The sequence below is a fragment of the Leguminivora glycinivorella genome, chromosome 4 (genome assembly GCF_023078275.1).
Source record: "Leguminivora glycinivorella isolate SPB_JAAS2020 chromosome 4, LegGlyc_1.1, whole genome shotgun sequence".
Lineage (NCBI taxonomy): Eukaryota > Metazoa > Arthropoda > Insecta > Lepidoptera > Tortricidae > Leguminivora > Leguminivora glycinivorella.
This window is the reverse complement of record NC_062974.1, coordinates 9,541,379-9,555,716: the sequence shown is the minus strand read 5'-3', so window position 1 is coordinate 9,555,716 and position 14,338 is coordinate 9,541,379. Positions and strand designations below refer to the sequence as shown.

Below are 14,338 nucleotides of genomic sequence, written 5' to 3'. Positions count from 1 at the left end.
ATTTGTTACAAAAGATAGGTAAAATTTACATCCATTTGTGCATATCCTAATTATTGTTAACACAAGTTTCCAGGGGTCCCCGCACTAGGCTAGGCCTGTACCGCGGGAGACCTGTATTGCATTTAAAATATGTCAAATATTTTTATTATCTGTATTTCTCTTCGGGTACTGTTTGGTGTTTGCGTTTTGTAATTAACTCGTATTAAATGGTTTTAAACGCTAAATATGGCTGATATAAACAGTTTGTTTGATTGCTTTGACGAGCCAGCTCAAAATGCAGCCTCAATTCAATTGCCGAACGTTAAAAATGAAGAAGATATTTCGTAAGTACTGTGTAACCTCAAATCCTGTTTTCCTCACATGTTACAGTACAAAAACATACTGTTCTTGTGTTTATTAATCTATAACATTACTCGTAATATTTCCTTTTTCACATTTTAGGGAGACAACCGAAGAAAAGAGTGTAATCAATAATAAACGAGCTCATGAACAAGTTGAATATGCCGATACGTCAAAGAGGCTCAAAACAGACGAAGACGAGGCTGATTTAATATCAGATTTAAAGTAAGTAAAACTCCGTATAACATACTAAATCAAGTATACTAACTGTGCAACAATTATGTTGGTAAATATAACTACTTTACTTTTTTCAGCTTAGAGGCTCTCCACTCTCGTATAGTCATTCATACGCTAGAAACTCACGAAGGTTGCACACATGAAGTGGCAGTGCCACCAAATCAGGAGTTTGTGCCACTTGCACAACCCACTTCTGAGCCAGCTAAGCAGTACTCTTTCATACTGGACCCCTTCCAGAAAGAAGCTATTTTGTGTATAGATAATTTAGAATCAGTGCTTGTGTCTGCTCACACTTCTGCAGGAAAAACTGTTGTGGCTGAGTAAGTGAAATTCTTATTAGGATTAAATTACTTTAAATTGGTAAATTCAGCTTTCATATAAATCCCAAGTCATACTTGTTTCACAAGATTATTAATCATACAAATTAACTAATTTCAATTTATTGTAATCAAAAATTGCTTTCATGACACAGATCCAACTGTGTAGTCAATCTAGTCTTGCAGATTATGGTACATTTGCAGATATATTTTGAAGAATGCTACATATTATTTCAATTCTATAATATCCTCTTGGCGCCCAATGTACTTTTGAAGTACATTTGGTTTCAATGGAATTTTAACTTTCATGTAAACAAATAAAATTTAATTTATTTTGTTTGTAAATTTTTCGAACAAATGAGATTGCATTCAATATCAAGTATAATAAGAATCAAAATTCCCTAGCAACAATTTTGTATGGTGGGTGCTACGAGGTTATGTTAAGTTCCAGCCTTCCAGCTAACAAAATTTCTATTTGAAATTCAATGGATGTTAAGTTAAAATTCTTGCTCTGGGAGTGTTTGGTTAACACATTCACTGCCAAACTAAAAAAACCGGCCAAGAGCGTGTCGGACCACGCTCAGTGTAGGGTTCCGTAGTTTTCCGTATTTTTCTCAAAAACTACTGAACCTATGAAGTTCAAAAAAATTTTCCTAGAAAGTCTTTATAAAGTTTTACTTTTGTGATTTTTTTCATATTTTTTAACCATATGGTTCAAAAGTTAGAGGGGGGGGGACGCACTTTTTTTTCCTTTAGGAGCGATTATTTTCGAAAATATTAATATTATCAAAAAACGATCTTAGTAAACCCTTATTCATTTTTAAATACCTATCCAACAATATATCACACGTTGGGGTTGGAATGAAAAAAAATATCAGCCCCCACTTTACATGTAGGGGGGGTACCCTAATAAAACATTTTTTTCCATTTTTTATTTTTGCACTTTATCGGCGTGATTAATATACATATTGGTACCAAATTTCAGCTTTCTAGTGCTAACGGTTACTGAGATTATCCGCGGACGGACGGACGGACGGACGGACGGACGGACGGACGGACGGACAGACAGACAGACATGGCGAAACTATAAGGGTTCCTAGTGACTACGGAACCCTAAAAAGGCACACTACTCCAGAAACTAATAGTTATCTGTAACTGTTATCTTGTATAGCAACCACTTGTCTAGAGGGTTGTTTGGCATCTGAGCAAAGTCCATGAGCACCCACCAGGGGGGTTTCTGGCAGTTGAGACTAAGTCAATTCTATGTTTTATATTGAGTCAGTCAACTGATGACTATATTTTTTGTTCAGGTATGCCATAGCTCTATCACTAAAGAATAAGCAGAGGGTAATCTACACAACTCCCATTAAGGCCCTCTCCAATCAGAAATACCGGGAGTTCTCTGAAGAATTCCATGATGTGGGCTTAATTACTGGTGATGTTACTATCAACCCTTCAGCTTCTTGCTTGATTATGACTACTGAGGTAAGATAACATTACACACTATATCATCACTACTTTGAAAAAATCTAGTATCTCACGCTGCTCCTCAAAGTTAAAACGCAGTAAGTCTATATGCATTCCATACATACTTACTACAATTTTCTTTTCATTGACAGACGAAGATACAAGTTTTTTTCAAAGTAGTGGCGATATGTATAAAGGTCAGGTCTTTTACCAATCTTTACTGTATGCTCCATATCAATTAGTGCATAGAAAGTTTCTATTAGAAACACAATTTATATTATTGGTTTTCCTGACAAAAGTCAGGTAGGGAACAGTGGCTCAAGCCATATTTGTGTCTATAAGTCATCAACAGCATAGAACAAGATTACTCAATTCTCAAGAAGGAAATGAGAAAGCTAATATTAGACAACATGTAGCACTAGTGGCACTTATAAATTAATTATGTAAAAATCGCCGTCAATAGAAATTGTCAACAATGTAAACAAACTATTCTATAAAATATCAATATTCTAGCACAATTTTATTATTTTAAAGGTTGAGGATCATAATGTGATATGAATTGATTAAATAACACATGGATTTAGCCAGCCTGATGAGTTAGAATGGAAATTAAAGACATTTTGACTACAAGGTTTGTTTACATTGTTCACAAATTCTATTGATAGCGACTTTATATCCAGAATTATTTATAGTCTGTATTGAGAAATATTTATTTTGTTTTAGATTCTCAGAAACATGTTATACAGAGGATCAGAGATCATGCGTGAAGTTGGTTGGGTTGTATTTGATGAAATCCATTACATGAGAGACAAGGAAAGAGGTGTTGTGTGGGAAGGTAAGATATTATTTTGTTTAATTTTTATCAGATTTTAATAATGTTACAAACACTACTATTAAAGAGCAGGTGCATTGTGGCCAAGCCAGAAAAACAACTTTGATATAATTTAGGTGCTTTTAGTGGTGCCACTAAGCATGCTAATATGTCAATTTGCTTCCTCATTATGTTGAATTTGAATTAATTGTGCATGGTTTTTCTTAAAAACATAAAAGTATATGTTTGTTTTAGAAACACTAATATTGCTGCCGGACAATGTCCACTACGTATTCCTATCGGCCACAATTCCGAATGCGCGACAGTTCGCGGAGTGGGTCTGCCGCCTGCACTCGCAGCCGTGCCACGTGGTGTACACGGAGTACCGGCCCACGCCGCTTCAGCACTATATCTTCCCTGCGGGCGGGGACGGGATACACCTGGTGGTGGACGAGAAGGTTCTATTCTAGTTTATTCTATTTGTGACCTACCGCCTAATAAGGGTCGGCTCACACCGGAATGGCAGCAGCTGGCGCCGGCCGGCAGCGGCGAGCAGTGGGTGTTTAAGCTAGTTATGAAGTGATACTGGTCTTTTTCAATGTAGATAAAATTTAAAAATATTCACACTAAAAGTGCTCGGCGCGTCGCTGCCGGCCGCTGCCATTCCGGTGTGAGCCGACGCGATAGGATTGATTTCTACAAAGTTGCATTACTCGGCAACCTTCAAATCAAGAGTGAACAGGCATTTTCTGGGCGAGCTCACTCCGTCGTAGGCCACGTCTTTGCCTTTGGCTAGTCTGTGCAAGAGCAAGCCCATTTATAAAAAAAATATTTAGAATAAAATAGAAAGAAATATATCTAAGATGCAATTATGCGGAGTTCATAAGTTGTATTAACTCTGTGATTACGGTAAACTAGATGAAGATGATTTGATGATGAGCTGCTTTGTTTGAAAACTGTGTATTTCTGGAATGTTTATTGTTTGTTGAAACGTAATACTTTCTTAAAGACTGCTAACAAGTTCAAAAACCACTAGTTTCATTTAGCTTACTAATATTTCTAAATATAACAGGGTCAATTCAAAGAAGACAACTTCAACACAGCGATGACGGTCCTCGGAAACGCGGGCGACGCAGGCAAGGGCGACCAGAAGGGGCGGCGCGGCGGCCCGCGAGGCGGCCCCAACACTAACATATTCAATATAGTCAAGATGATCATGGAACGCAACTTCGCGCCGGTTATTGTGTTCAGTTTCAGCAAGAAAGATTGCGAGGCGTATGCCATGCAGATGGCCAAGTTGGATTTTAATACACGTAAGTTTTAATAGCTTAGAAACAAAAAAAAAATCAGTACTTTTTATTTTTACTCCACAATCTCCACATCTGTCAATAGCTGAACTTGCATGCTTGAATATTCTTCTTCTTCTTTATTAGGGGCTAAGTAAGGCTTCTTAGCGCCTTATGTGTCAGTGCGACCATTTCTGATCTATTGTGATCGCCACCTACTACAACTCTCGATCAAGCCGATCTCGATTCTTGAATATTAAATTTATTAACAAATTTTGAAGTTAACATTTTTTTTTTAATGTTATATCTAATCTATGACATATTTATCCATGAAAATGAATCTTCAGCAGTTAAATACTGTTGGCTGACACTATTAGTTCTCTTTAAATAATTACATTAATTATATTTCTTCTTATAGCAATTTCATTAGTTTATGTTTTTTTTCCTATTTTAAACAGTTGAAGAAAAGAAACTAGTAGACGAAGTGTTCAACAACGCGATGGACGTGTTATCCGAAGAGGACCGCAAACTGCCGCAAGTGGAAAACGTGATCCCACTTCTGAGACGCGGCATTGGCATCCATCATGGTGGACTTCTGCCCATACTTAAGGAGACTATTGAGATATTGTTCGGCTTGGGACTTATTAAGGTAAGCAAAAAGGAACAATCGAATCGGACTTTTATACTTTGTCAGATGATACATGCTATTATGAATAAAAAGAAACGTCAGTCGATTATACCGCGGTAGCAAAATCGTCAACTGGGGGCCGGTTTTTGAGTGTCGACCATTCGATTTCGTGAAATTCGTTCAATAATATTTCCACTACTAACGATTTAAATTCTACTAACAGAATCGAAAACGAGTGGTCATTACCACTAGTTTTAAAATTACTAGCCGTCCTTTTTCAAAAATAGCATTACGTCGTTTTCCACAGACTTTCGAACGGTGAATTAGTGCGTTCGATCCCCTGGTTGAATTAATATGTAAAAAAATACTTTGAAAAACCTTGTTTAGTAATTTTCTCGAAATTTCCAGTTTCCTGAGACTGATCTTGAACCAGTCCCGGAAAATTTAAAACCTTTCCCGGAACTGATTTTGTGTGCCCTTATTTGCAAAAGGCCATTGAGATATTTCAGCATGGAATCAACTTGTTTCAAGCTGAATTGTAAGATAATTATTCTGTATTAGGCAAGTATTAGATCCCACTTCTGATGCCGTACGTATGTTCAACAGGCGCTCTTTGCTACTGAAACCTTCGCCATGGGACTCAACATGCCCGCGAGAACTGTTGTCTTCACCTCATGCCAGAAATTTGACGGCAAAGAAATGAGATTCGTAAGTTTTATTATACAACCTCAATAGTTTAACAACCACATAACAAGATAATATGTAATTCATTATGCAAGTATGTATTTTAGTTAAAAGTACTACACAAAAATAATTGGTACTTTTATGCGTTGTATTCTGTGCGTTGCGTTGCTTCAATAAGATTACTTTGATATAATGAAGTATTCTTTGAGCAAGGACTAAGGACACACAGTCACACACTTTAAAAATGTTTTATGTCTATAAAAACCAGACATGGCTTTCCATCAGAGAAGAACCTAATGCACATGAAGCATAAATGTGTCGCTCAACTTCAAACTTGGGTAAATCCATTCTGCTTTAAGGTTGAATATATAAAAAATGTAATATGATCTTAAAGATAATCAACCTTATAGCAGAATGGATTAACCCAAGTTTGAAGTTGAGCTACAAACATATCTTTTAAGCATAGAACTCGATAAGATACAGCGGGGAAAATCTCGACTGGGGGGCAATTGTAACTAATCCATTATTACATTATGATGTTGAGTTCTACATGTATCCACTGAACACGCCTACCATATATAACCGGTGGACACTTTATTTAATAATGCAAACATTGTAAAACATGGAAAAAATAGACCAGTTACATTTGCCCCCCAGTCGAGATTTGCCCCGCTGTACCTTATTTAAAACATTTTAATTTTTTAGCTGACATCAGGCGAATACATTCAAATGTCCGGAAGAGCCGGTCGCCGAGGCTTGGACGACAAGGGTATCGTGATCCTCATGATCGACCAGAAGGTCACGCCTAGTGTGGTTAAGGACATGGTGCAGGGTAAAGCTGATCCTATCAACTCGGCTTTCCACCTCACCTATAATATGGTAAGCGAAGTTCATCCTCACTTTCTGGACACGTGGCAAACCAAGAACAAACGGGCCTCGCTCGTTTTTGCCCAGAACATGCAAGTTGTGGAATGGGCTACCTTCTGAGGTGTTCCCCTTGCGCTATAACATGGGGTTCTTCAACAAGCAGGTATTTAGGGTTCTCAAAGGTCGGCAACGCATAAGTGACCCCTGATGTTGCTTATGTCCATGGGCGTAGATGACTGCTTCCCATCAGGCGGCTCGTCTGCTCGTTTTCTGCCTATTTCATAGAAAAAAAGCAAATAATTCATCTTTTTGTATTTAGTAATATTTAATTTCGAGGTAAACTGTATCCAACCAACTGCGCCAGTTATGCCAGTCAAACAAGTTTGTCACTAGAAAAATTGCGTAATTCTAATTGTCTATGGGACGGTATAACATTTATACAGATGTAGTTCGAAAAGATTTTCCTTCGTATTTTTCCGGAAACGTTCGTATTTGTCATGCTAGTTCAGACAGTGTCAGTACGTCTTGTAATGAGACTGACTGAAATAGCATGACACGTTTTTATTTTCAGGTACTGAACTTGTTGAGAGTTGAGGAAATCAATCCGGAATACATGTTGGAGAGAAGTTTCTTCCAATTCCAAAACCAAGCTGCTATACCAGATTTAATTGACAGTAAGCAATATTTTATCATTTGCAATTAGATTATTGAATAGAATAGAATAGAAAAACGTTTATTGCAGAAACCATCATACAGCATCACATACATTTAAAAAAAAATTGTTCAATACATTTACTTTCATTTATGATGCTTACGATCATTTTATATGTTCTACAAATGCCTCAGAAAATCTCGTAATAAATTGCTAGATTAATAAGCCACCTAAAAACATCTTGAATTTTCAAACTTGGAAATGAATAAGCCAGTTAGTTACTCCCATCTCTTTCGTCAACAGAGGTAAAAATGAAACAGAAAGAGTACAACTCTGTCACTGTGGAGCAAGAACACTCCATAGCATCATATTGCAACATCAGATCGCAGTTGGACATGCTCGGCTCGCAGTTCCGGTCCGTCATCACGCGGCCAGAATATTTGAAGCCTTTTCTACAGCCTGGGAGACTTGTTAAGGTATGTACTATTACCCCATCTCTTTCTGCTAACAGAGTTTAAGTGAAACAGAAAGAGTACAACTCTGTCACTGTAGAGCAGGAACACTCGATAGCACCGTGCGATCGCAATTGAACATGCTTGAGTCTCAGTTCCGATCGGTCGTCACGCGGCTAGAATATTTATTTGAAGCCTTTTCTACAGCCTGGGAGACTAAGGTATGTATAGCACCATCTCTTTCTGCGAGCAAAGGTCAAAATGAAACAGAAAGAGTACAACACTTTTGGTGGAGCAGAATCACTGGATAGCAACTTACTGCAACATAGCGTCAGCGTGACGCGACCAGAAGCGCTTTGTCTGAAATATATTTGTTTTGCTTCTTAAGCAAAAATTGTTAGTACATGTAGAACTCAACATCACCACAGTATAATAAAGAGTACTATCGTACAGTATGGCCACTCCTGCTCCCCGCTGAAAGTGCCGCCCACCTCCTCTCGGTTACCTCACAGTTACCGCCTGTCAAAAACGCGAACAGTCGACCTGTCATATCTCACTCATACAAGCATGGTACGCGTTCACCTACACTGTTTACAATGTGTGCTGGGAACGCGCCTCTTTCATATATTTGATCGCCAGTGTCCGAGATGTAACATCACAGTGTAATAATGGAAAAAATAGATCAGTTACAATTGTCCCCCAGTCGAGATTTGCCCCGCTGACCCCGCTGTACCTTATACATGTTATCCTTCTCAGGTGAAAACCGAGAAATACGAGTACGACTGGGGCATCATAGTGAACTTCAGGCATAAAACGCAAGGCAAAGGCAAGAAGGGCAAGGGAGACGATAACCCGCTATCCTCAGAGGCAGTTATAGTTGTCGACATATTGCTTCACGTGAAAAAGTCGAGTGGCGATGACGCAGAGACTAATGTACCCTGTCCTCCCGGCGAGGTAAGCGTAACTTTCCAAAGAATTATCATTCTAGATAAGTTAATGGAGATTTTTTCTTTTTTTTCTGTTTTGAGATATTGTTCAGCTTAGAAACAAAATTGTTTCATGTTTGGAGCATAATACATATATGTGACATTATCTGAGTAAAGGGACCTTATTCTCGATGGCGCGTGGCGCTTATGTCCCGCGGCGTCGTATTTGTACACCAACATCGCTCATAACGCCATAAGCGCCATCGACAATAAGGTCCCTTTACCCAGATAATGTCACATATGAATAGAAACAAGACAGTTTCAATTTTTTTTTATCATGCAGAAACGTCTGCGAGCGATATTACAAATTTTTCCTTTAATTTAAAAATATGTAAGGCAGTTCCAAGACAATCATATATTATAAGTATTGTATATCGGATCCCACTTCTGAGGCCATATTTTGACACCTTTTTTCATCATGTAACTTTAACCATTTCTGATGATTGATTTATTGCAACTACTTTGCTACTTCTACGACCCAGATTTAAACAAAAACTATTATTTTTATTTGCATATTCCCAATACAGACAGGAGACATCGAAGTGGTCCCAGTACTTCACACACTCATTCACCAAATTAGTTCCCTCCGCGTATACTACCCAAAGGACCTACGGCCCGCTGACAGCCGGAAATCCGTACTGAAGACTATTGGAGAAGTGAAGAAACGGTTCCCCGAGGGCCCACCGCTGCTTAACCCTATTAAAGATATGAAGATTGATGATCCTGTGTTCAAAGAATGCGTGGAGAGAATCAAGCAGTTGGAAGAAAGGTAAGTTTTGTTGAAGGGTATACCGAAACCCCTAAGCGTATTTTCTTGTATTCGTATCCATTTGGTTTCATGCAAAGAGGATCGAGTATTATATTACTGTCGAAGTTAAATGTGTAATCAATCACAGTGCATAGACTGCCATCTCAATTTGGTCCATATTCTTAGCTTGATATGTGTTAAAATGTCAAATATTAATATTAGCGCCATGTAGCTGAGCGTAACCCAAAGGTGTAAAGCCATCTAGGCCTCTGTACATTTTTCTGTATGGTACTGAGGTACGTTTTATTCTTAAACTTTATCTGTCTATACGGAGTTATATATGTCTTTGGTATCATGTTACGGGTATAAGCTCCATACGGGTAAGTGTGTCATAATCATAAGGTGAAGTGTGTTTGGCCTTTGCGAGTTCTTTTTTTTTTTGTTTGTTTTTTTTTTTTTTTGCTACTTGCTACTCACGATTATTGGTAAACGCTCAATAAACAATGATCATTGTTTAAACATGCGAAATGTGATGGCCAGACATACTTCTCCTTATGAGTTTGACGACCGGTCTGGCGCAGTCGGTAGTGACTCTCTGCCTGCTACGCCGCGGTCCCGGGTTCGAATCCCGGTAAGGGCATTTATTAGTGTGATGAGCACAGATATTTGTTCCTGGGTCATGGATGTTTTCTATGTATATAAGTATAACTATATATATTATATATGGGTTAAATTGTGGCGTAGGCGAGAGGCTGGCAACCTGTCACTGCAAAGTCACAGTTTCGTTTTCTTTCAACCCCTTATTTGCCAAGAGTGGCACTGAAACTTTAGTAGTTTCATGTGGTTTGCCTACCCCTATATGGGATACGGGCGTGATTGTATGTATGTATGTATATTATATATACCGTTGTCTGAGTCACAGCCACAACACAAGCCTTCTTGAGCTTACCGTGGGCCTCAGTCAATCTGTGTAAGAATGTCCTATAATATTATTATTTATTTATTTATTATGAGTCTTACGATACACTTACCCGTATTGACTTTACATCAAGCTACAGCCTATGTTTAGTTCATGTTTGCTATAGGGAACTTAACTGTAGTAAAAATGAAATATTTTATACCATGTTACCATGCACGAAATAAAGCATCAGATAATTATATAAGAAAAACATGGACAGAAGTTATTTTTAAATTCAATTTCTATTTAATAAGTCAGGTAGAAATATATAATAGTTATTTGTTATACAAGGGGGCAAAGTTGTATTTTAACGCCGAGTGTGGAATTGAAAAACGAGCAAGTGAAAGGATTCTATAGTTGAACCACGAGCGAAGCGAGTGGTTCGAGAATAGAATCCTGAACTTACGAGTTTTTAAACACACGAGAAGTAAAATACATTTGCACCCGAGTGTAACACAAAACTTTTCCCCTCACTATAGCGAGGAAACTACAACGCAAAAAATGCGTTTATCACTGCTTCCAGTAGTTCCACAGGTGGTAAATCATCTTTATTACTAGATTCACCTACTTTTATCAATTTTAAAGCAGTTCATTTGACTTTATTCAAGGTCAAGTTACTTTACCCACTAGTGGATAAAATGCGTTTTTACCCGCTGGTATTAAAGGACAAAACACGTGTTTCCGAGCTAGTGAGGGGAAAAATAACTGAGTTGACCGTGACGTTACTCAATTCGATTTCATATAAATTCTATATTAGCAAGTCGTTTAAATTCGTTTTGACAGTTCTTAAAAAGAAACTGATTTGACTAGGAGGCAAGTAGCCTAATTGATATGCTTATGCCTCTGTCATATGTCTATTGTTTTCACCAAACAATCTCGGTGCCTAACTTGTTTTCTTGGGTGTAGCTTCCGGTATTACCACTTGAAATGTGGTCTGGTAAAAACAACAGAAGACGTCTACAAAAATCTAGTCCAATCCTTCATAAATTAAATCCTATAGGTACAGATGAATAATATTTTCTGATTCCTTCATATTTATCACACAGACTATACGCTCACCCCCTCCACGCGGACAAGAATCGCGCTGCGATGCAAGCGGCCCACGAACGCAAGCTAGAAATATACGACGAACTCACCCAGGCCAAGGCCGAGCTGCGGAAAGCCAAGAGCATTTTGCAAATGGACGAGCTGAAGAAGAGAAAACGAGTGCTGAGACGACTTGGGTATTGTACGGCGGCTGATGTTATCGAACTGAAAGGGAGGATCGCCTGTGAATTGAGCAGGTAAGTGAACATTTAGACGCTACAATGCAATGATGTGAGTGTGCACGGGAAAACGTCCCACTATGTCGATTGCTATAAAGCCGCTTCATCAGTTTATTCATGTAAAAATGAATCTCGCCTTAATGGTAATCGACAAAGTGGGTCGTTTTATTAAACATACTCACATATATTGGTTGGTCATGTGCGACTTGCATAGTAGACAAGCGACCACAACTCATGTGTTGAGAAGAAAATGAACTTTAACGACATTTTCATTAGACAGAAGTGACTTCCTTCATGTCATAAATATTTCTTTTACCACAGTCGCAGTTTATTAGCTCATGATCCCGAACGAGTTAAGTAGATTCACTTACTAAGCAGAATAAAATTCTAGATGTAATTTGTTTCTCGTGAAATGTGACTCACAACATTATTTTCCTTTCAGCGCGGACGAACTCCTGCTAACCGAACTGATCTTCAACGGCGTGTTCAACGCGCTGACCTCCTCACAGAGCGCCGCGCTCGTCAGCTGTTTCGTGTGCGACGAGAACAGCACGCAGTCCTCCGCCACCGGCGAGGAGATGCGCGGCGTGCTGCGACAGCTGCAGGTGACCTATACTTTCCTAGTCTATTCGACTGCGCGACGGACACCGCCTAACGGCTCAGCCACGACATTGGTCTAAGCGCGACAGCGGTGAGCGGCAGCCATACGTGCGAATGAAAAGTCCCATCGCTGTGTCTCACTCCAATGTATGGCCGCCGCTCACCGCTGTCGCGCTTAGACCAATGTCGTGGCCGAGCCGTAAGGGTTTCCTCAAACCTATCGACGCAGACATTTACCTATCCAATTCACCCAGATGTAGATAGATACACCAAATTTGAACGCCAGTCTATAGGCACAGGCACAATGTGGAGATCTGTAGAAGTTACATATTGTAAATAGTTTGACCATTTTTGTAAACCCACTATTGACAAATAAATCTATACATTAATTCACCCTTTTTCACTTTTTCCATAATTACGATAATAAACTCCTTCCTTACATTTTTTACCCCAACCTATGTAATTCCCAGGAATACGCCCGGAGGATAGCCAAGGTGTCGATCGAGGCTAAGATGGACCTGGACGAGGACAACTACGTGGGCAAATTCAAGTGCACGCTCATGGACGTCGTGCACTCCTGGTCTAAGGGCGCCAGCTTTCTGGAGATATGCAAGATGACTGATGTTTTTGAAGGTAACATACTTGTCAGCTCCCACACTGGCTGTTATAATTGTCAATGCCATCGAGCTGTCCCTGTCACACAATCTAAATATATAAAAGAAGAAACTGACTGACTGACTGACATATCAACGCACAGCTAAAACCGCTGGTCCTAGAGATTCAAAAGTTGGGATATAAGGTGTATAGGAACACTAAGAAATGATTTTTCAAAATTCTCTTCCCGGGGTGAAATGGGGGTCCAAAGTTTGTATGGGAAAACAAGATTAGAATAGTACGCGGGCGAAGCCGCAGGAAAATGCTAGTTTAATATAAAATGTATAACAGCCAGTGTGGGAGCACCATTAGAATCTTGGGAAAACCACCGCCTATATCGTATACCTTGTCGGAATGCTCGAATATGCCCCGCGATAAAGTAATGAGAGGATTGTTATTATTATTTATTTAAGGAGTACCAACAGCTATTTATACAGATAATACAACAAATATAAAAAATAAAGAGCCTATTACATTACAGGAACTCACAGGTAGTGTTGAAGATGGTTTAGAATAGTTTAAATGTAGAATTTTATGGAGCCCTTGCAAAGTCACGTTGGGTCGCTGGTTGTGGTTACATAACAAAATAGACAATAAACACGGTTTAGGCAACAAATAAGAGTAACATTGCGTTTTCCAGGTTCCATAATCAGGTGCATGAGGCGACTGGAAGAAGTACTCCGTCAACTCTGCCAAGCGGCCAAGAACATTGGCAATACAGATTTGGAGAACAAATTCAGTGAAGCCATAAAACTGCTCAAGAGAGACATTGTATTCGCCGCCAGCTTGTACATGTAACTGGCAACTCCACTAAATATAGACTTTCGTGACACATATTTAAATATACGGATGGACTCACGTTTAATACAATGTTTTGAGTCATTTTGAGACCCTTCATCAGGCGTGACGTGAGTGCTTGGGGCGGCTAGACTCCGTGAAACTTGTCGCCGGACTCGATGTTTTAACGTATATTTAAATACCTGCTAAATAATTATATCTGAATTCAATATGTATTTGTCTCATTTTTTAAACTTTCATAACCAGCCAAGCACATTGGCAATATGGACTTAGAGAACAAATACATCAAGTTACAGTGTTTGTTTATCAATAGTTTGTGGAAAGTTACTGCAAAATCCACTAAATATATCATTATTTAACACATGCTTGTTTAATTTTATACACCATTTTAAAAACCTTATTCTATGTAACCAAGACTACAAAACTAATGGAAAACTAAGTGAAGCCAAACTACTCAAGAGATACATTTATTTTATTTCCTGCCAGCTTGTAAACTTGTTTGCTAGTTGTGTAAAGCCTGACTAGAAATATATGACTATTTTCAGGAGGGCGCTATTATTCTGATGTATGGGGTGACAGTTTAGATTAG

At 38.8% G+C, this 14,338-nt stretch overlaps 1 protein-coding gene across 1 annotated transcript; it reads left to right on the top strand.

Moving 5' to 3' along the window:
• Positions 1 to 168: 168 nt before the first annotated feature.
• Positions 169 to 14,110, top strand: LOC125225697 (exosome RNA helicase MTR4). The gene is made up of 18 exons (XM_048129527.1): positions 169 to 323; positions 442 to 564; positions 654 to 896; positions 2,204 to 2,378; positions 3,084 to 3,195; positions 3,427 to 3,629; positions 4,244 to 4,484; positions 4,916 to 5,106; positions 5,692 to 5,793; positions 6,475 to 6,648; positions 7,208 to 7,310; positions 7,592 to 7,764; positions 8,497 to 8,694; positions 9,254 to 9,495; positions 11,479 to 11,715; positions 12,140 to 12,302; positions 12,768 to 12,930; positions 13,592 to 14,110. The coding sequence occupies exons 1-18, from the start codon at positions 226 to 228 to the stop codon at positions 13,747 to 13,749; spliced, it is 3,099 nt and encodes a 1,032-aa protein (XP_047985484.1). The 5' UTR covers positions 169 to 225; the 3' UTR covers positions 13,750 to 14,110.
• Positions 14,111 to 14,338: the final 228 nt, after the last annotated feature.

What these genes read in the sequence shown, in the direction of transcription:
- LOC125225697 (XM_048129527.1), top strand. Translation starts at nt 226, where the DNA reads ATGGCTGATATAAACAGTTTGTTTGATTGCTTTGACGAGCCAGCTCAA. An exon ending in CAAGTTGGATTTTAATACAC is followed by an intron (nt 4,485 to 4,915) that starts GTAAGTTTTAAT and finishes TATTTTAAACAG; the next exon opens with TTGAAGAAAAGAAACTAGTA. An exon ending in AGCCTGGGAGACTTGTTAAG is followed by an intron (nt 7,765 to 8,496) that starts GTATGTACTATT and finishes TATCCTTCTCAG; the next exon opens with GTGAAAACCGAGAAATACGA.